This window comes from Xenia sp. Carnegie-2017, unplaced genomic scaffold (assembly GCF_021976095.1).
Source record: "Xenia sp. Carnegie-2017 unplaced genomic scaffold, XeniaSp_v1 HiC_scaffold_21, whole genome shotgun sequence".
Lineage (NCBI taxonomy): Eukaryota > Metazoa > Cnidaria > Anthozoa > Malacalcyonacea > Xeniidae > Xenia > Xenia sp. Carnegie-2017.
In genome coordinates, this window is record NW_025813484.1 from 675,480 (window position 1) to 697,432 (window position 21,953).

The 21,953-nt window shown below is 33.3% G+C and overlaps 3 protein-coding genes and 1 long non-coding RNA gene across 5 annotated transcripts; 1 reads left to right on the forward strand and 3 right to left on the reverse strand.

Annotated features, from left to right (window-relative positions):
- Positions 1 to 1,594: 1,594 nt before the first annotated feature.
- LOC124444918 lies at positions 1,595 to 3,047 on the forward strand. The gene is made up of 2 exons (XR_006948054.1): positions 1,595 to 2,020; positions 2,648 to 3,047. It is a non-coding gene; the product is annotated as an uncharacterized LOC124444918 (long non-coding RNA).
- LOC124444917 (dolichyl-diphosphooligosaccharide--protein glycosyltransferase 48 kDa subunit-like) lies at positions 2,713 to 5,262 on the reverse strand. Its single transcript, XM_046995608.1, has 11 exons — positions 5,068 to 5,262; positions 4,801 to 4,911; positions 4,615 to 4,701; positions 4,432 to 4,535; positions 4,209 to 4,303; positions 3,937 to 4,134; positions 3,809 to 3,853; positions 3,540 to 3,687; positions 3,327 to 3,447; positions 3,127 to 3,233; positions 2,713 to 2,954 (listed from the first exon to the last, which is right to left on the reverse strand). Exons 1-11 carry the CDS (start codon positions 5,243 to 5,245, stop codon positions 2,799 to 2,801), a joined length of 1,350 nt encoding a protein of 449 aa, XP_046851564.1. The 5' UTR covers positions 5,246 to 5,262; the 3' UTR covers positions 2,713 to 2,798.
- Positions 5,263 to 5,609: 347 nt separating this feature from the next.
- LOC124444710 (adipolin-like) lies at positions 5,610 to 13,574 on the reverse strand. The gene is made up of 11 exons (XM_046995346.1): positions 13,483 to 13,574; positions 12,831 to 12,908; positions 10,488 to 10,644; positions 10,199 to 10,316; positions 7,934 to 8,056; positions 7,696 to 7,804; positions 7,551 to 7,597; positions 7,339 to 7,458; positions 6,625 to 6,815; positions 6,415 to 6,493; positions 5,610 to 6,297 (listed from the first exon to the last, which is right to left on the reverse strand). The coding sequence occupies exons 4-11, from the start codon at positions 10,289 to 10,291 to the stop codon at positions 6,199 to 6,201; spliced, it is 861 nt and encodes a 286-aa protein (XP_046851302.1). The 5' UTR covers positions 10,292 to 10,316; positions 10,488 to 10,644; positions 12,831 to 12,908; positions 13,483 to 13,574; the 3' UTR covers positions 5,610 to 6,198.
- Positions 13,575 to 14,006: 432 nt separating this feature from the next.
- On the reverse strand, positions 14,007 to 20,375 carry LOC124443834. Of its 2 annotated transcripts, XM_046994370.1 has the most exons (5): positions 20,270 to 20,375; positions 19,758 to 19,843; positions 16,957 to 17,696; positions 16,368 to 16,781; positions 14,007 to 16,148 (listed from the first exon to the last, which is right to left on the reverse strand). In XM_046994370.1, exons 1-5 carry the CDS (start codon positions 20,290 to 20,292, stop codon positions 14,184 to 14,186), a joined length of 3,228 nt encoding a protein of 1,075 aa, XP_046850326.1. In that variant the 5' UTR covers positions 20,293 to 20,375; the 3' UTR covers positions 14,007 to 14,183. The 2 variants fall into 2 exon arrangements, with proteins under 2 accessions (XP_046850326.1, XP_046850327.1); XM_046994371.1 differs by lacking the exons at positions 19,758 to 19,843; positions 20,270 to 20,375 and adding an exon at positions 18,510 to 18,702.
- Between the last annotated feature and the right edge of the window lie 1,578 nt (positions 20,376 to 21,953).

The following is a 21,953-nucleotide window of genomic DNA, read 5'->3' on the forward strand; positions in this document are numbered from 1 at the left end:
TGCAGAAATTGCAAGCAGATTGTTTGCATCATTCCATTTGACAAATCGTGAACATTCATTCTTTCATGCCCAAAACAACACCGTGACGTCATTCTGTGAAAGATGATACACAGATATCGAGGAATTTCTCCTCGTAATCTATTATTATTGTCCAACAACAGTATATGAGTATGAAAGATCGTTCATACTAAATCCCGGATTTCTGAGGATTCCTGAATTGTGAAGGAAAAGACAGAGAGAAATGATTGGTCATCAATGAAGATGCCATGTCAATACGAAAACAAGCTTTGTTGGAACTAAATAAAAAATGCCATTCATGATAAGATGATTAGGATTAAATTCCCAGAAACAACAGCGACATGCAGAGCTTGTATCTTTCTGAGCCCGTAAACACTGGAAATGTCCAATTGGTTCTTTTTGACATTGACTCTAAAAAAGGCGGCTGATACTTGATTTCGATTTTGAGTTTCATTCATTACACCACCGTAAGTGTTTTTTAATGCTCTCCACGATATTTATGTCTACAATGTAAATGTCCACATTCTAAACGTCAACGGTTCTCTTGTTGTCCACCGTCTGAATTCTAAGGGTTGTCTGTGTCTCAGGAAGACAATTACCATAGCTTGTACGGATGTAACAGATTTTTGCTGAATAAAATTTTGCCATACATACCCTGATAAGATAGCAAAGATTTAAGACCTTCATCAAACTTTCTAGATTTCTAAAACTTTTTTTAGACTTCTAAAAAAATTGTCAAAAATATAGTAAAAGAAAGAAAATTAAAATTATTGATGATAGTCGAGTGAGGTGAATCAAACTTTTACTTCACTCTTGAGTCTTGAAGAGACGTTACAGCTTCTCAGCCTAACAATGAGGTAAATTAACTAGTCATTGCTGTGATATCTCATCACAAGAGCATTTTGAAAGCTACTCAAACAATATAGGGGGGAAATTTGGCAAACCGTTGAAGCAAATTAAAAATTCAGATATTGAGAAGTCTGGTTGAACTTTGATAACATGATATGACGGTGTAAAGTTCGTTTGAATAAGTCACGCAAGCAACGATGGCTTGTTAAAATCAGTCTAATTACTCAAAATGTTAATTGTTAAATTATAGAAATAAATATTCTTTTTAAAAGATTTATCTTGGATATTTAGAGTATAATTTTTAAAATTTTACGTGTTGCGTGTCGAGATGTCAGTTTGCGTGTCAACGGGTGATCGCTGAGCACTATTGATAGATGCAAATCATCTTCCGTCAAAACAGAGATAGCAGAAGGACGCACGCACTTTTCTTGATATCAATATCTGCACTATCTTAATATTTGTATGACAGTAAAAATTAAAGTCTTCAATGAACACTTCGGTAACAATTGTATCATACATTCACGGTTTGAATGGAGAAAGACAATTGACAATACTTTCTTTGGCCGATGTCAGTGGAACTTCTCCAAGTTCAGTCAGATCAGGAGAAACAGTTGAGAAAGGTCCCATTTCTTTTTCGTCATTTGATGAACACAAATTTATGATAACCTAGCTCACCAGGTAGTATTGAATTGCACAATGTTGTTACGGTTGAGCCGTTATGGTAAGCTATATTTTGCGATAAATCATAAATCCACTACTTGTATTCTTTCCTTACTTTAGACTTTCACGAAATAGATAGCGTTGAATACAAATGAACATATAAAATGATTTTACTGATATTTGTTGACCATGTAAACTGTGCACATAAAAATATTGTCATTCAAATGTATTTTGAAACTGTGCACTCTTGTGTTCCAATACGACCAATATATAAAACCGCAGAATTTAGCGTCAATGAAGGAGATTTTAGCATTATTCAAATGTTATTTGCATTTTAACATTTAAACAGGTTTTTGTAAACCTACATAGGGGTCCTTTTACAGAAACTCGTCGCTTTTGCAAAGAACATAGAAGCATTTCATGGTTTCTGTGGATACATCATAAAACGAGGAAATTTTAAACATCACTTGTACTTTTACTACAAACCTACAAGGTAATATGTAGCGTACGAATTGGATTTATGACACTGTTATAAATAGGATGAAACACAGCGCTGTTTTGTCAAAAAGGACGACAGATTTGGAAAAATGTTTCAAGACATTTATGCTAGATTAGCTAACGAATCATTCGCTGACTGGCGATAAGATATATTGCTGTTGCATTGATAGCCTAAATAATGAAGTTTAGAAGGGAGGGTTTGCTTTTTTTTTCTTACAATATTTAGCGATGACAAATGAGGTTGCTCGTTTCTGCTCCACGACGTTTTGTCTGCGAAAATGGAAGGTGATGCAATGAGGTTGACTTCAGTTGTTGAACAAACAACTTAAAATAAGAAAGTTCAAGAACTTGGAATGAATGAGAGTGCGTGGCAATGAACGGCATGTCGCTAACTGCCACTTATACTTCTCTTCATTTTATTGTGAAAGAAGTACAAGTGGTAGAAAATGACATTGTTGTTGGTACATAATGTTGAAGAATAGCCAGCTGGCCCGCGAATGTACAAACAAAGGATTGCCATAATTTATGCCACATGGCCGTTGCTAAAATTTTCATAAATAAATAAATTTTTTACGTAAGTCGAAGACAGATGACTTAGAAAGCTTTCTCCTTACATTAATAGGTTCGAGCTGGTTCGAGCACAACGCAGATGTAACGTCCATTAAATGAATGTAGGCAAGAAAACAATGAAACAATAACTGAAAACTATTTATTAAAATTTCCTCAGAACTAGAACAATTTTAAGACAACTGCCGTGAGTGGGTTGAGTTGCTTCAATCTTCTTTAGTCTTGCTTTCATTTCGATGATAAAGAAAAACGAAGGAAAAGAAAAACAGACCAATCATCATAGAGAAGGCGCTGGAATAATAAGGATAAGCTGAGAATATGAAACGTTCGTATTCTGTATGTTGGAGTGGACGCACGGAAACCTAAATAAGTAAATAATTACTTTAATATAAATAATGAATGAATATTGGTATTATTTGCTGATAGTTGTGCAATAAAAAATTATTGAAATGATAGTTGAATGCCATCTTTAATATTAATATTACAAACAATTTTTACAAACACTCTCCTTGATTAAAATCTTGTGTTAATTACCTGGCTACGGCTATGCAGAAAAGAGTAACCCACTCTTTCATAATCTACTTTGAATGTAAATACACCATAAACATCGGGCAATTTGAATTGCACAAAGAATTTGTCATCTAAAATACCATCGTAAAAATAACTTTAATTGGAATCATGTATTGCATGAAATTTTCAAAAACAAGTATGAAAAACATGAAATATGTATGAACCTTTTCTCTTCAAAGTTGTACGTACAAATGGATCAATTCTAACAAATTCCATTTGCACATCATTTCCTTTAAACGCTTCCCATTTTCCATTAACAAGTTCTTGAATCTCAATGGTATAAATCTATGTCCAAGATTATGAAATATTTCATTGAAATGACAAGGTCTAATCACTTGTTAATAACAACTCATCTTCAAATTAGACATCACACTTACAACATCATTTCCAATAGTGTATGCAGGAGGTGCAATGTCTTGCCCCACAAGATGATGTTTTGCCTCTACTACACGAAGTACTCCCTGTTCTTTAAATACCCATTTGCTTAAAGCAATAGCAACTTGCTCATTGCCAGAATTTGTAAATCTATGAAAGTAGAATAACAATAAAGTATTAGGTTAAATCAAAGGATAAATAACTCTGAATATATTTCAATAAATGAAGACATACAACAATCATGTCAATAAATCGAGTCCATCGCACTTACTTTGCTCCTTCTGATGATGCAAATTGCACTGGTGATTGGAAAAACCTAAAGGATTACAAAGAAAAATAGGATTTAAAGATTTTCTGATGAACATAAATCAATATTAATCTATATAAACAAGTCCTTACTCATCACTAAAGAAATCAAGAGATCCAGAAAATACAACACGAGCATTATTCCTTGCTTGAAGCGCTGAAATCAACAAAGTACTTTTGCCGACAGCATGAGGATAATCAGTGATAGATATATGAGGATGATATGAATAAGCTGATGAAGATGTTGTGAGAACTTCAAGGAGAAGTGGGTTGTCAGAATCAACAGTCATGCTAAATGATAAAAAGATTGTGTATCAATGAAATTTTCATAAATTACCAGCAGAAATTGCACAGAATAATCTTACCCAACACCTTTAAACAACAGAGGCTCAATGGGAGTCTCCCCAACAATTAATGAATTTTTGATCAGGTGTGAAGGAGAAGACAATATCCTTGTGTGCTGAAAATTAGAAAACTATTGAAGTAAATACATAAAAAATTCTTATTGTTTAATTTCATTCATTCAGAAATTTTTGATGTTTTACAAATTTATGTCAGCATATTTGTGGAAAAAAATCAATTCCATACATCTCCTTTATCAGAAGCATCATAGCTAATGTGGTCAATCACGGATGTCTTCTCTTCATCATATTCAACTCCACACTCGCCTGCTAACTCCCTTATTGGATCCCCTTTTAAAATTAGGGTACATTCATCAAAAGAAAACAGGCATATACAGTTTGGGCATGTATCAATTTCTGAGCATCATACCAACATTTGAGCTAGCAACAACAAAAACATTATGACCGGCATCAATAAACTCAATGATAGCATTCACATTAATGGATCCTCCAAATTCTATAAACAATGAAAAAATAAACACATTGAAAACTTTATCAAAAGCAATGCATGGTGATGAATTTCTATAAAGAAACAGTAATATTAATAAAAGATTACCTTCTACTGATGGTGATAACAAGAGCAAATGGTCAAATAAAAACTCTCCATATTTTTTCAGGCTTAGACCTGCATCATCAGCGGATTTTATAGTGAGTTCAAATCCTCGCGCTGAAATCATAATCGTCTAGGAATTATAGCTTCATATTGTTCTTTACATATCAAATCAATTTCAATAAATTAAGAGTATGTCTTGGAGAAGTTTGAGCTCAAGCCTCAAAAAATGCCATGTAAAATTTCTATTCATAATAAAGCTTGAAATAATACCTTTTAACGAGCCAAGAAAGATTGAATGCGTATCCTGTGTGTTAACATTATCCACAAGAACAAGAATCTTGCCAGCGCTATGAACAAATCCGACGAAAACGACCGACAAAATAAGAAACAAGGCACAACATTTCGATGAAATACACGTGTACTTTGTCGCCATTTTGAAAGAAACCATTTGTCGGAGCTAACCGTGAAGTCCTCGGAGTTTGCCGTCACCATCCCTATCCGTATACCCATGATGAATTTTCTAATCTTTGTTGGCAATACGAAGAAAAAGCAGGTTTTCACAGAAAAAATTTAGGGATTTGGGTTCAAAATCTTTTATATTAAACAATTTGTTGCATTGTTCATATTGTTACCGATTTGTTTTTTTCTTTGCTTACTGATCTTTTTTCTATTGCAAAGGATTGTGACCAAAGTGAAATGCTAAATTCTCGTTAGGTAAAGTGTTCATAGAAAGACGTCGTTTCTTTTTTTAAGTGTATTCTTAGTTAGAACGATTCTGAGGCTTCCAATCATAAGCAGACAGTAACCTGATGACCTGTTTAAAGTTATTTTTATTCATAGTTCTCAAGATAGTCAACATTAGCGATACCAAAGATAGTAGATGTTAAAAGATGCAATCTGGTCATTTTGAACATATTGGTTGATGGTCTAACGCAGTTATCTTTCGTATGTTTCATTTTGTTGTTTTAAAGTTATTGATTTAAATTGGAACAGTTGTCACTCCTATCAATTTCACGAGTTCAGTTTTGCTTGCTATAGCTAATTGAGTAAAATACTAAACAATGAAAACATCGAAACATACTTTTACTTTTTTGATCACTACAAACTATGAAACAATATTTCTTAATACAATATATCATAATATTTTTATATAAATACTCTCTTAAACAGAACAATAAGTTGATGAAGTAAGTCTATTTACAAATTATATGGAGTATTGATTTCTTCACGACTATAAGCTTATTTCCTCCAGAATTCGTCGAAACATTTTACACGCTAAACTAACACAGGCTTAGAAGTTAGCACAAGAACAGGGAACTAACAATTCTATATCATTTTGTTGATGGAGGATTTCCTTTCATACATAAGATTGATTTAAGGTTTACAGGTAGATTTAGGTTATTATATTCCAATAAGAACCCCAGTAAACGTGGATCTTGACTGAACGACAACTGGATTTGATGAATTATTATCAATGTACACGGATACATGTTGGCCAGCCTGGATAACATACAAATAACATGAAGTATCTCAATATGATACTGTAGTCTATCAATGCTTGAAAAAAAATTGAACTCTTCATCTTTTCAGATCCTCAGTACACGATTATTATAATACCTTTAAAGAAAGAAGACCTTCAACGCGTATTGTAAAAACTCTGCTGTTCGAAGATAGACCACTAACAGTCATCAATGATCTATAAAATTTTGAATACAAGAAAAGTTGGACGACCACTCTACTTCATGATTGTATTAAAATGTGTAAAGGATTTTTGCTTTAAACTATGACGTAGCAAGAAACTATAGCTAACACGTGATTCATACTTACGTGTTTCTGTTGCATTGAAAGTTTATGCATATCAGCACTTTAACCATGTCACGTGGTCGAAGACTGGCATCTCTAAACCTGGCAATATTTACACCAGATGAAAATCTGTAGATTGCCGTATAAGGAACGGTGAACTGTCCCGAGCGGAAGTTTATATCATCACCACGGATAAACGTTCCGTATTGACCAACCTAGATATTTGAAATTAATGTAAAATTGCGCATTTAATAAAAACGACGAGTTTTTTCAAAATAAACATGTTTCAACATCTCATGATGCCATCTTCAGTATTATAAGGAATATTATGTATGTGATGAATATATATAAGAGTAATATGATATTGTGATACAATTTATACACTTATGAATAAAATATAATTTAACATTATATTCAGCCTGTAAATACTTTCATCATTAATTCTAACCACTATTTCATTGCCATATAATAATCTATTCATAAATGTATAAATTGTATCACAGCATCATATTACTCTTATATATATTCATCACATACATAATATTCCTTATAATACTGAAGATGGCATCATGAGATGTTGAAACATGTTTATTTTAATAAAACTTGTCGTTTTTCTTAAATGCACAATATCAATAGTGCTTTCACACAGTTACAATGTAAAATTATGGTGCAGTTTTAATTTCATTTATACGACACATGAGTTGAAAATGAAAATACAGCAGCTAAAGACAGACATACGTTAGTTTTGTAGTTACGTAGTTCCACCATGCTTTTCTTTGGTACTTGAATGTTGTTTTTTAATTCGATATGAAAAGCAGAAACTAAATCTGCTACACCGGTAGCCATTAAGGCCATTGCCTGTAATGATACACAAATTGTAAAACTGTACAGGAAATAGGAGCGGGAATTGCCTTAAAAACGACTGAGTTAATCTCTTAATTAGTTTTTACCTGATCAGAAGTTTCTCTAATTCGTCCAGAACGTCTTTCAGCAGTAGCTATTTGAATTGAAATGTCAGTTCGTTAAATATACAGCAAGTAAATTTTATATAATAGAAAAGTTGCTAATTTACACATGACAAAGTAAAATGCTCACTTCTGATCAACGCTCTAAACTTTGACATAAGATATGCTTCTGTAACTTCAGCACCAGGCGGACCACGTGGTCCTGAAGGACCAGGTGGACCTCTTGAACATCTACACCGCTATTAATATATAAAATAAGATTTTAGGCTATGAACATATTTCCAAAGAGAAAATAAATCCTATGTGTTCATCTGTGCAAAAAAAAACAAAGCAAGGTAAATATAAACCACAGGTAAACAAATCATTACTTCATTATTTCTTGCTTGATACATAGTGTTGTCTCTAGGAGAATCTCTATCATAAGAAGTTGCAAGATTTTTTATTTGAAAATGTAGCCAACTCTTTTTTGGATTAACAGGACTATCTGATTTCTAAATAAGACAAGCAGTTACATTAGTTTCTATTCAAAAGAAACTTCATGTTTACTCTTAAACGATCTTTACGATACTGTGTTTATATCTCCCTAAGTAGTTATCTCTCAAAAAATGCATGCATGAAAGTTTCTTATATTTAAACGCACCTATCACAGTTAAGACTTCAAATAAGAAAAATGTAAACTACAAGCATAATAGTTAACAAAAACTGCTCACGGATTCACTGTGGAATATGATACATGTAAATATCAACACAAGAACAGACGCGAAACAAAGAACTAATCAATATATTTGAACCTTTAATAAGGTCGGGAAATTGTAGTGAGAATGAAAAAACAAAAAAAGACGATGACCCAAATATTTTGAAGTATTTTCACACATATCATGTCACAAACTTTTCAACAAATTCACATATTTATAAGACCAATGTAGAGTATAACACCTTTTTTATTGACAAGTAGTGGATTCTTCATCTTTCCTAACAAGGTGGGCAGAAAACTTAATAGGGGAAATCATTAATGGCAAAATATTGAGGTTGAAGAGCGTCAGGACACAAAAAAAATATGTGAAAAAGGTTCTTGTACTTTTAACAAAATGTTTCTTTCTTTTTATCAATCAGATAGAGCTCCAATTACATTGTATCGATAAATGACTCATGCATTTTTAAGACCCCACGAATTTTTGTCACGAAAGAGTGTATATGTCATGTTAATAGAGAATAAGAGACAGATTGCTTATTGATTAAAAACACGGACAGTTAAGCTTGTTTTGTTGTAATGGTAAACAATCGTGATAGTTACGGTTCTTATGGGTACTGTTTAAAATGTAAATGCCAACTTGTCAAAACAGGCATGAAATTTCATTTAAGTATTTTAAAATCTTATTTTCAACTTAAAAAAAGGTGACACAGATTCCTACGGAAATTAGATTCAACGTTGGGTTTCACAAGGCTCTAATTAGTACATATAGCCGCTCATCTTCACTTTTCAAGTACATTGGAATTCCACATTCAACAATTCATACCTAAGTATAAAGTCATTTTCATAAAGTTTGACTATGAAATTGACGATAGGTATATTCCTAGATATATTAGGCGACCGTTCTTTCATTTGTCCAGATCTCATTAGCATGAAATGCGCACCCTGTTTCTTCAAACATCTCCTCAAAAACACATGTCTTTAAAAAATTAACAATGCGATATCTTGATGAATGTCAGTTAAGATAAGATTGTAGGCATGATGGCTTGAGCAAGGAGTCGTTTCAACAAACTTTGATGTATTGATCACACCGATATCGTCTGCTTGATCATTACCTCCGTTTATAAGTACGAGAAAAACTATTTTTACCATAAAGATCATGAAATTACGTCAAAACAATGTACTTTTGTGAAGAGATAGCAAAGTCTTAATATAGAACAATATATAATCAAATCTACTTAAGAGTTTCGTGATCATGTTCATATTAGAAGTCTAAATAACTACTTATTAAAACAACACAAACATCCACCTGTTTAAAGATGAATTTAGTTAATGATCGCATACACAAACACATATTTTTACATCCCCATAAATTGAACAAGAATGTCTGGAAATTCTTTATACCAAATGAGACATTGATTAGTTAACTATACTTAAGAAATCAAGAGGAAACATCTTTTTTAGCTTTTCTTTCAAAATCGCAACAGTTAGATACACAAACAATCTCGGAATTTTGTAGTAGCTTTTTATCTTTAATACATGCGCATAGCTACTGCTCAGCATGCCATCAATCTTATAGAGATTACATTACATCCATGAAAAAAATGTCCCATTTGTGTTCCAGGGCATAATTACGAAAGGGATTTATTACACAAAAAAAACCAGCAAGAAAGTGAAGCACACTTTGAGTAAAAGATTTCATTAAAAAATTTCAAGATATTTGTCTGGATGAAAAATTTGTTCAATGAAAAATATTTTTAAATGAATTTGAAATAACAACATTCACACCATGTACATTTGCCCGACAACTATAGGAACGTGTAAAACATTTGCATTGTTGCTTAAAGCCAACTTTACTTACAGTAATCTTTAATGATTCGGAATTTTCAAACTAACGAGAATGCTTCCAAAAGGAAATAGCATATAGAGATGGAATACTTACCGGCGAATTATTTCTGGTCCTTCTTTTCTTCGCGTCAACTGCGCAAGCACATAACAGAAACATTATAGTATAAACAAACTGTGAATAAGCCATAGGTAAATGTCAAGCGTTCGATTATCTGTAATATATGAAAGATATTCCATTAAAGAGTTATGTTCTCACATTGTATAACAATCATGTCGAGAGCACTCTACTGGAAGAAGACTACACGCAAGGTCTGCAGCAATTCAAGACCGTATTACTGTGACGCCAATAGCGCATATCGCATAAGTCAGATGTGTATACTAACCTCTTGTTTAAAATAAGTTCGTTCTAACTTCTACAATTCGCAAGTTAAGCCAAGAATGATTGATTACGTTCGGAAACAGGCGTTTTAAACATGCTCCAAGGCCCCACTTATCGTATATATCGTCACCAATTAAACACGCGCATAAAATGCTAATTACCTGCCGAACAACGAACGGAAACAATAAGGTTGAGAAGGTTTGACGTAGGGTTAAGAAGCACATAGTTCAGTTCCAACCATGAAAATTGTAAAAAATTCATCTCATTAACATTACTGCATGTCATTCATACTTATTCATAATATGTAACGCCGCTTAGTTCAAGGGGAGTTTTTGAAAAGAAGACACCACATAACCAAACAACGTCGGTGTGTTTGAGCTCCACACCTTAAGGTGCTCAAATCAAACAGAAATATTTACATTAAACAGGCAAATTTACAGCTCCAAGTGCGTTATACTTGCTTATTCCATACTTTTTATTGTTTCTTTTATGCGTACACGATTCATGTGACTTATGACTGTTGAAATCATCGTCATAATTTCTTCATGTATGTATAATCAGTTAATCAGTCGAAAGAATCTGCAAGCATTCTTTGTAATAACATTCGTACACAAACACAAGACATAAATTTATTTATATGTTATTCATATTTTTACATCCACCACATTAATTCCATAAATGAATCAAAATATCAAAATAATTAAACACAACAGGTCAAATGTTCCAAGCTAAGTGAATAAATTTATAAAAAAGTTAGTCTAATCTTTCACAGCTTTAAATTTTTAAATTTGTATACAATATAGTACTAATCATAATGATGTAAAATTAACGTTGAGTCCCGCGTGGGTTTTATAAAACCAAACACATTCTACAAAGACAGTGTTGATAACATCAACGCAAATGGGACAACCAAAGTGTGACCTTAAAAATGATTTATTGCTTATTGAAAGCATTGAGGGTTTTTGAGCAATTGTGAATGAAATCACATTAGAAGGCGTCAGATTTTTTCCTATAGCTAAATCATTACATATAACTGCTGCTTGTAAAGATTGTCAATATTTAACTGCAATCGCAACACTATATCACAAGGAAAGTAGAACAGAGCAGGCGTAGACAGGGTAAAGAAAAACAAGTGTGTGTCGTCTGGAATGAATCAGATTCAGATAATTTGAGAGATCGTTGCGAAGCCTTTGATTTCATTAAACTTTACTCTAACTTGCACTAGTCGTTTGTATTTTTTTGGGACTTTATGGGAAATAATTGAATTCTAGTTAAACTCTCACATAACTTAGACGACAGTAGGTTATTTGGAGAGATACAAAGAGGTTATCTCTTTTGGAAAATCTTTTTCTGTATATTAGGAGATTCAAAACAACAAAAAATCATTTTCATGTTAAATTTATTGGCATTATTTCAACTAGTTCTTTCAATTAGCTAAACAAAAACATCACGCCCGTCAAATCTTAAAAAAACATTAACTTTAACGATGCAACGAGATAGCTAAATGTCAATTACCAAACAACTTTTTCTCAAGTTTACCATAAAGTTTATAAGAGTCTTTATTTTTGAAACGACACTGTTTTACATAAATAACGCCATATTTCCTTAGTCTAAACCAATTCTATTCTAATTTTGTAAACAGGACTTAATCGAAGCTAACTAACGATAAGTTTGGGATCCAGCTGTTGAATATTTTGTCATTACTCGCTTAAACACGACAAATAATAAAAAAATCCGCACAAACTATTACAAAAAAAGGACGCAAAATACATTTTTGAAGAACATTTCAAAACTGTAGTAAAACACAAAACAGAAGTTTTCTATGTGTCATTCGGTATATTAGCTGTAATTATATGAAGCCGGAAGTGTACTTGAGCACTGAGCCAATATTTACTTTTCAAGAACTCTCGATATGAATGTTTGAAATTGATACCATACAGGAGTTAGAACTATTTTATTTAAAGGAATTTGTCAACATATCTCAATTGGTCCACGCATCTCTCCCGCGATGCATGTCTGTGATTTTACAAAAGAACTTTGAACGGAAGAAAAAGACAATCTTAACGTAAACCACTTAATCCTTTTCCTACCACTGTAATATAATTATGTCTATGTTCTTCTGCCGTAATATTTCTTCAGATGGATCAAATTTAGTTCCAAATTTAAGTCATGAAAAAAATGAAAAACAACGAAAATGTTACAAAATATATCGCTGAGAATATTTGTAGCGTTTGACATACATACACATAAACTAATTTAACAGTGGTATCATAAAAGGTGTTGAAGATGTCGAATACGCAAATTAAATCATGTTTCAGCAACATTCGTATATCTTGGTTTAGCTTACCTTAGCCTTTCGTGAAGAACTTTGCGCTGAGATACAGTTATTTTAATCTTTGACGTACGATGACCAAATGAAACGCCTCTAGACAGAAGCAAAGGTAAAAGTGGTTGCTGTAATTATACAAAACATTTATGGAATTCAGTTTGAAAAAAAATATTTGAAACTATTCATAAAATATTGTTGCTTGCAAACATATTTCTTCACATGACTTTTTTTAACACAGACAACTAATCCAGAAATACGACAGATAATTGAATTTTACTCAAGAAAATCAATTACTGAAAAGAAGCAAAAATTAAGTAAAAATAACAACCAGATTGATATTATTTATCATTATCGTTGTTTGTTTTAAAACCAGTCAGTTTTAGTACAATTATATGAGTCAGTTTCAGTGACTTTATCTGAATTAGCCAGTTTTAGTGAATAATAATAATTGTTATTTTTAAGATATATTGTAATTAAATTGGAAAATTGCATAGATGTTCAATATATTATTCTTTTAGACGTAAGGCTACTTCTTTTAAGCTATTGCTAGAAGTAAAAAAAACAGTAACTGATTAGTTTGGGAAATCCCACAACTTTTCTTAACGGATTTATTTTCGAGCATATAAGTCATTGTTTGAAATATTTAGATTGAAGGTTTTATGTCTCATACTTTACATTTTGATCCACCATTCCAAAAACTTCCACAAGAAAACGGGAAACACGGATCGACTTTGTTCACGGACAAAAATCCTTTTGTATCTAGAGAACAGACATCCTCGAGAAATCTGTGACATTTCAACCAGAGATTAATCATCATCTATTAATAATTGCTACTTTTCTGTCATTAAAATATTTTGATGAGGTATTGAAAATTTCGTTTCTACGTACGAGTTGTGCAACCCTACTTTGATTTTCTCCGACAATTGTAGCTGTGCATTTGAGATATGTTTATTGATAGTAGTGGATAGATATTGATAGTAGTGGATAGATATTGATAGTAGTGGATAGATATTGATAGTAGTGGATAGATATTGATAGCAGTGGATGACATCACAAGAAACTTAAGACTTCATCACGTCAAGAAAACATTCTTGCTCATCAACTGTGGTCGAAATTTACAATGCTCAATTGCTTCTTAAATGTTAAAACTAGACAGAAAAACACAAAATCCTCAATAAAAAGGGAAGCATCGAATTTTGTCTATAGTCGTGTGTGAGTAAATATATTTCACAACGAATAAACGATGAAATAGAATCGTTTAGCATATTTTTTGAGCTAAAAACAAACCAAGCTTTGGGATAAAATAAATAACATACAACCGTTAACATATAATAATACTTTCACATGCTGTTCTTAAATGCAACTAACTGCTTACATTAAAATACATTTCTGCATATTACTTTCACATTTTTCTTTCAGAGCAAGGAGATTGACATCATTTTCATCAACCATTAAACCATGTTCACAGATCACGTGAGCCTTCCGAAAGTCTTTGCGTGCATGCGCAATACGAGCTGAAGTCAAAAATATGCTAACAGCAGAATCTTTTCCTGGCTTTGAGTTAATAAAGATAAGTGCAGTTTTCGAATCGCGCTCGATAGCAGTCATAAAATCCCGGCATGCTCGCTCGTCATCATCGTCCATCATATAGGCGATTGCTCGAGCGCAAAAATCACTCACTTGAGGACTGGGAAGAGCAAGTACTGTGCTAAAATCTTGAATTGCTCGTCCATACTCTTGCAAACTCTCTAGACATTTACCACGTGCGCGTAAAATTCCAGCGTCACGACAGCATGATGATACCACTGCTACAGTGTAGTATTTCAATGCTTCAGAATTATTATCTTTCTTTTTTAAAAGTTCAGCGTGTTGGAAAGAAGCGAGAGCTATTTTAAATTTGGTCCCTTCATCCATTGCTTGCATGCAGAACGTTAGAGTGTTCCATTCCTCAGATATTTTTGACAACTCATTTATCGCTGCATCATGGTCATCAACTTTAATAAAAAGTAAAGAAATTCTGGCAATAATGGATACATCAAGAGGTAAAAGCAATTGTACTTCACGAAGCCTCGCAATAGCTTCGCTATAACGTCGGTGAACTATCAAAGCATCGCCATAAATACTCAGATATTTTGGTTCATTAGGTGCAAGTGTAATCAAGAGGTTTGAGAGAAGTAATAGCGACTCCCCACATGTCATCGAGCTATCTTCGTGAATAGACGACGTTATATCGCCGTTCTTTTCACAATATGCAAAAGCAATTTGTAGATACTTTTCCAAGGTAAGCAAAACCATGCGCAGTTTTATGTCTGGTAGTGAGGCCAAATATCGAGTGGTTGCTGGAATGTTCGAATGAAGGCTATATAAAATATCCCTGCTGGCAGCCAGGTGCTCCTGAAGTCTTACATAAACGCATGCGCGTCCGCATCTTGCCTCAACACACGTGGGAGTCCATTTTATAACTGCAGTGAAGTCACTGATTGCTTTCAGATAATGCTGCATTTGCATGAGACATCGAGCACGTGCAAGAAACGAGTCTGGGGCATGACAGGACGCTGCCGCTATAGCAACACCAAAACAATCTATTGCCTCGCAGTATTTTTTTTCACGGAACAAAGCAAGACCCCGGATGTGAGCTTCTCGAGAGATTTGAGCACGATCTTTCTTGGAGAATTCTGATAGCTCAGCGGCTAACCGTTCTTCATCTACTTCACGTAAGACGCTACCAAATCCTTCCATCGCAAGTTCAGCATTACCGAGTTTCAAGCGAAGAGCAGCAAGATGTATAATTGGTAAACAATCTTTCGATGAGTTCTTTACCATTCTTAACATTATAGCTTGGGCTTCTTCGCGCATGTTCAATGCAAACAGGACATCACTATATTTTATGTAATAGTCGAGTTTGTCTGGTGAAAGATTAATAAGTAAGTCACAAAGATAAATAAGTAATTTAGATTTGGCTTTTATTTCCGGTAACATTTTCTTGTTGTAATCATGGATGTACTTCTCTATCCCTCGCGTCATTATCGCATATTGCTCCTCAGTGAACTTCTTTAACACTTTTGTGGTTGTGGCTGGGCTCACAGAGCATGCAAAACTCAAATCCTCAACAGCTTTTTCTGCCTTTCCCATGAGAAAATTCAAATATGCCTTGCAAGAGTGAACTTCAATGGAGTTACCTTGCAGATGAGATGCACATTCCAAATCAGTTTGTGCCATTTTGAAATTCTTCATTCCTAAATAAGACATAGCTCTTTCACACAATAAATGTACAGAAGGAGTTTTTCTAATGGCCTCCGTCAACAGAGCAACAGCGTCTTCGTGCTTCCCTGCCACCTAAAATGAAGAAATTTTTATTACTAAATACGTCCATTGGTGTTATTCTTTCGAGTTGAAACAGATCGTAAAAGTGAGAGCAAGTTTATAAAGACGAAAGATGATAAAAGCAATAATAATTATGAAGCCAAAACGCTTAATTTCAACTGAAAAAAAAGGAACAAGAATTTCCCACACAAATGACTAACGTACAAAGCACAAATTATAAAAAATATTTACATGTAACGATTCGGCACATTTTCGTAGAGCGTCGACATTCTCGCTGTCAATTGCATAGAGTAATTTATAAAGACGACGATAGAGCTGGAGTGCGCTATCCGCATTGTTTTGATCCGAATCTTCGCCTTTGTCACATGTGATTTGATTGACGAGTGTCGAAGCTTGCTCAATAACACATGCTGTAAGTTTATTGACAAACACATTTGAGAGAGATTGAAGAGTGATTTGTGTTAGACAGGAATCGTGTTCCATGGCTTCTAAATAGTCCAGCACTGCTTCTTCAAAACTGGCAATGTTTACCAGACAATCTGCATGATAGAGTCGAAAACGTACTGCTTGAAAAAGATCACCTTTACTCTCTAGTTGGTCGACAATCCCTTCAAAAATAACTTTGGCATCTTCATATCGAAAGACCTAAATTGGAGGAAAGAAATGCGAAGAGCATTATATCAATTTATCTAACGAAAATTATACTGATCAATATTGACACCATTCTGAACATTGAGGAATGGTCAACTTTGTATTTCATGATGACTTTATTTTGTCGTGATTTGCATGGCTCTTTAACAAATACGATACTCATTCGTACCTTCATCAATAGCTGGCCATAAATTTCCGCTGAGTTGATATCATTGGGACAAAGTCTCCAAATCTCACTGTAATAATTCAACATGTCAACGCTATCCTTTGTGCTCAGTGATGTCATATTACGATGAAGTTGTGATGCCTTTTCCAGTAATGTTTTATAAATTATCATTTTGTTGTCCTCTCCAATACTAACAATGCATTTTCTTGCCTTTATGGAGTCAATATTGATTGCTGTCTGATACAGCTCGAGACCAGTATCTTTAACACCAGTTTTCATATGTGCCAGCGAGCACATAAGATATAGCTCAGCTGTTTCATTACTCGCAGGCATGCTTGATAAGCGATTGGTATTCAAGACTACTTCGGCGTACTCCTCTGATTCAAGCAACATCCACAATCGTATTCGCCATGCAACGGAATTGTTCGCATCAACTTCGGGCAACAAAATAAGCTCGCTTATTTTTTTTACAGTTAGAGACGAATCTCCATTATTTTCGATTAAAAACTTTTCTAAAACTTTTACAAGTTTTACAAGATTCACCCTTTCTATTCTTCGTAATTGCTTTCTTGTACGACGAGGCGCAAGAGAGTAAGCTTGACATAAAGCCACAGCCGCAGATTGTGTATCGTTACGTTCAATGTTCCTCTCAATGCCGCTAAGAAGGGATTCAGTTCTTCTGACAATGCTTTGTTTGAAGTTTGTAACACAGTCAGACTGACCAACCATCTTTTTGGTTGACTCTGAAGAGGATTATACAAAAAAATTTAAAAGAAGCAAGCTACAAAAATTATGGATCACCCTTATATAAACTAGCTGTACGATTCTTACTCGATCAATGTCATATCTCAAACCACCTGCAACATGCAGTTTAGATATGTCGTCACCATAGAAACTTATTGTTACAATTGAGCCGCAATTCATTTTTTATAATTGAAATTCCTTAATTTGTCATCGAAAGGTTGACGCAGCAAATGCTAATCGCTTTGTTTGCTTCATTAAATTGTTTTATTTTTGAAATTGAACAAAATTGACGGTTTTAAAAAACTAAATTGAATGTCTATGGTTTACAGCAATAATTTCTGAGTGAGAAAAACGAGCTTGACACTAAAAATAAATGCCAAATGTTTTACAATTGCAATGAGTTTAATAAAAGTTTCTGTTTTTAATTTAAAAGATTTCAGTATAATCACAGGATCTTTAATTTCCGTGGTCAACAGACGAGTAAAGTGTAAACAAGATGTGACATTGAAAAGTAATCAAGCCGGTCAACATCATTATTAATATATTAACACAATTAAATTGATTAACATTTAATAGACTCATTATGTAGTTACTAGTTATCTGTTCTCAAATGAACAACCAATGTTAAGCTACTAACAAAACAGCAGTATATCTGGATTGAAACTTGAAAGTAACGTTAAAACACCTGAGAACTATACAAAAATGTGGCGCGCGCAAAAACTAAAGTATCTGTACAAAATGTTAACACAAGTACCATGAGACAAACGAGATACGCCAGATATTTCTAATTAAATAATTTTTATACCACATACCAAATGAATATATTTCCGTTGTGCAGATATGATTAGCTAAGTATTAAAGAAAATCATTTCGATCTAAACATCTTGGTCGTTTGTCACAAACCAGAATTATAAACAGCTTTCATTACACACCCTTATACGATAGTCACAGGAAAAGACACAGCGCATAGGTATTCAACGTTCACAGCTAACTAAACGGAAATACGCAGAAGAAATATGATTCGAAACCTAAATGACCAAGCCATTTCCTTCCACAGGTGATATAGCAGTTGGTGTTCATTCAAACAATTTGCGTCATGTAGAACTTAAGACGTTCATGGAGTCTCTTAAAAAATTACCACACGCAGATGCACCCCAAAAAAGTCGCAAAGGATCATTAACCACACTGTGTTTGTACAGGTAACTGTTACACTTGTATAGTACCGCACCGTCTACCACACACAAAACATTGTGAAAATACCTTATATCAACAAACCAAAACAAACATCTTTTTATATAAACAAAGTAAAAATCACACCACAACTTCCTTGACATTGGTTGCTGGTAATTCCTTGCAAATATAAACTTTCTGAGAAACGAATTTTCAAATGTTGCACAAAGATTACATTAATATATATTTTTTTCATTACATTAACAAAGTTTTATTTTAGAGGTGTTTTTAACACTTTGGTTTTAAATAACATAACAAATGACTATACAGAAAAAATCCATCGTTATAAAAAGCAGATGTTTGAACAGCAGCCTTCGATATTTTAGAAAACTCAAATATGGTGTTATAGAAAATTTGCATTATTTAAAGGAAAAAGGACAAGTCAAATGAGGCCAAATTTTCTCAATCTTTAGCAAGATTGAAAAGAAAAATGTGTTGTGGGGCGTAAATATTTTGAGTTTCCCATTGAATGACATGCATTAATGATTAATCTAAATGCAATTTTTTACAAATGTGTTGTCCTGCTGCGCGTTATATTTATTTTACTATTAACAATTTACTCGCAGCAGCATCGTTTTCACATCTTTCATTATTTTTCTCTTCAGCTAAAAATGTTGGCATATCTTTTAAAAGCTCATGTTTACTATCTCATATCTGCACAACAAAACAAATAGCAAGAAGTATTATCACGAAAATACACGAACTATTAAATAATTTCGCGCACAACTTGCCCCTAAAGAGCTATCAGAGTTCTGAATTTTGTTGAGAAATCTAAATTTTTTATGCTTTACTACGTTTCAAGTTTCCTATTATAAAAAATAGTGTCTCACCCTTGTTCTCTTTCGATTCGCATTCAACATCAAGGGCTAAATTCGTAAAAGACTTTGAAGCAATGTCATCTGTAGTGTTTGTTGAACTAAAGCAAGATAAACATATTGTATATAATCATTATAAATATCTTAACGTTGCTTTGAATTCTTTTTTTTGTCTTCGATTAAAAACTGTTTAGAACTTTCGCATACCAATGACTAATTAAGTAATTTGCATTTGGTGCGCAATTATAGACAGTCCTTTACCAAGTCTTTTATAACACATATACACAGTATGATGTCAATAATTTGAGGTTTCTGTCGACATCGTAAGACATACTCAAGTCAACTCTCAAACAACCACGACCTTAGCATAACGAACGTTACAATAATCAACTGACGCAGAAAGAATAAGACTTTGATGAGTTCGATAACGATTATACAACATGATAAGGTGCAGATTAAATTAACGTTTAAGAAGCAAGCACGCGAGCACTTACAACGCAAATTGATACAACAAACGTGTTAATTACCTTTCGTTCTGTCGCAACGACATTTTTCCAGAGTGCAAAAGAAACACTTCACAGACAAAATCATAAACGTTTCTGCTTCTTCGGTAGAACTCGATACGAAAGATCGTAGCTCAGATAAATATCAACAGTGTCGAAAAGTCAGGCTATTAAACCTGTCCAAAATGAACCAATAAAATTCAAGCATTAAAAAGCTTTCTGCAGTCGTGATGACCAAAAGAGTGTAATCAAAGCAGATTTACAGTCAAATCCCTATAAGGTATTTATAACGACATTGATTTGTGCATACCAAGAAGAAATAGTACTAAAATGAAATAAGATGATAGACATTGACCGCCAATAATTCTTCATAGATACCACCATTGTGCTCTGAATCAACTAATGATTGGCAAGATAATTAAAATGATATTAATACATTATTATACACATTAGGAGACTGAGATGTATTTGATAACCTGTGACGAAGATGTGAAGACGAGAGCACCGACAAAAAAATTCATCGTCAATAAATCAAATAGCCATTCCTTAAACATAACTTCGGTGAACTAGATATTTAAATCTTCTTATCAGACAAGCTTCACGAGTCTGAAGGAACGGATTCTCGTGAAAATGTAGGTCATTCATAAAACAAAATCGCAATGTTCATTAAATATATATTACAGCGCCATTTTAAATTTAAAATGCAATTGCAATAATTCTGTTGGTTAAAAATTTTTAAAGAGTATTTTGAAGCTCAAATTTTACCAATAGGATTGTTTGCAAAGTATTTTGAATTTTACATAATTTTTTTTAATGTGTTCTGACTTACCCTAAATTCGCCGTGTACTTTTATAAACATTTCTCGGGCAAGATATACAACACAAATATTTAGGCGTGGCGACTCAACTTTTCGTATGGCGCCATTGTTTTCAAACGCCACACATATTGTCATCTAAGCTTTTCAGACAAAAAATATCACTAGGCAAGGGGGCAACATGCCAATATCATACTGAGAAATGAAAGACGATACCGGCCAATTTGTTTCACATGGCAAGAAAGAGGCCATGTTAAAATCACGGCATGATGCATCAAAGTACATCAGGATACACGCACAACGCCAAATTGACATAATCTTTCTGAGAATAGTATTTTAAATAGATATCATTGCTAGACGCGATTGACTAACCATTATCAATATGTTAATAATTCATGTATTCAACAAACCTTTTATGGCTCAATTATATTTCAACATGCCTCTTATAAATATCATCAATATGGGTTTAATATTTGGAGATTTTAAATAATGCCAATTTTCAGGAATCAAAGAAAACGTTCGACAAGGCAATTATTTTGGGTGTATTCTGGCCTCTTAATTGAAGATTGGAACTTGCACAAAACATCCATTGGTCGTAGCAAATGATAAGTTATCTATTAACTATTAACTAACTCTTTAAATTCATCTACTTACCAGTAAACAATCTTGATAACAAAACGAATCGCAACATGTTATAAATCTCTAGTTACAAATTGAATAAAACCTTTCCATTACACCATGACAAAACAACACCATGTATATGAACAACGTATGACATTCTCTCAACCATCTCACTGATACATGAAAATTTCTTTGGAATCTTAAAAAATAAGTAAAAAAAAAAATAAAATAAAACATAACAGAAGAACAGCCTTATTAACAAACAACATTTTT

Excerpts from the sequence above, each read along its gene's own strand:
- LOC124444917 (XM_046995608.1), bottom strand. The coding sequence starts at position 5,245 with ATGGTTTCTTTCAAAATGGCGACAAAGTACACGTGTATTTCATCGAAA. Across the intron at positions 4,304-4,431 it reads ATGCTTCTGATAAAGGAGAT|CACACAAGGATATTGTCTTC; the intron begins GTATGGAATTGA and ends TCTAATTTTCAG. Across the intron at positions 3,854-3,936 it reads CTTGATTTCTTTAGTGATGA|GTTTTTCCAATCACCAGTGC; the intron begins GTAAGGACTTGT and ends GTAATCCTTTAG.
- LOC124444710 (XM_046995346.1), bottom strand. The coding sequence starts at position 10,291 with ATGGCTTATTCACAGTTTGTTTATACTATAATGTTTCTGTTATGTGCT. Across the intron at positions 7,598-7,695 it reads GTTTAGAGCGTTGATCAGAA|CTACTGCTGAAAGACGTTCT; the intron begins GTGAGCATTTTA and ends CAATTCAAATAG. Across the intron at positions 6,816-7,338 it reads TACGTAACTACAAAACTAAC|GTTGGTCAATACGGAACGTT; the intron begins GTATGTCTGTCT and ends TCAAATATCTAG.
- LOC124443834 (XM_046994370.1), bottom strand. The coding sequence starts at position 20,292 with ATGTCGTTGCGACAGAACGAAAG. Across the intron at positions 17,697-19,757 it reads CGAATCGAAAGAGAACAAGG|AGTCAACCAAAAAGATGGTT; the intron begins GTGAGACACTAT and ends AATCCTCTTCAG. Across the intron at positions 16,782-16,956 it reads ATGGCCAGCTATTGATGAAG|GTCTTTCGATATGAAGATGC; the intron begins GTACGAATGAGT and ends CCTCCAATTTAG.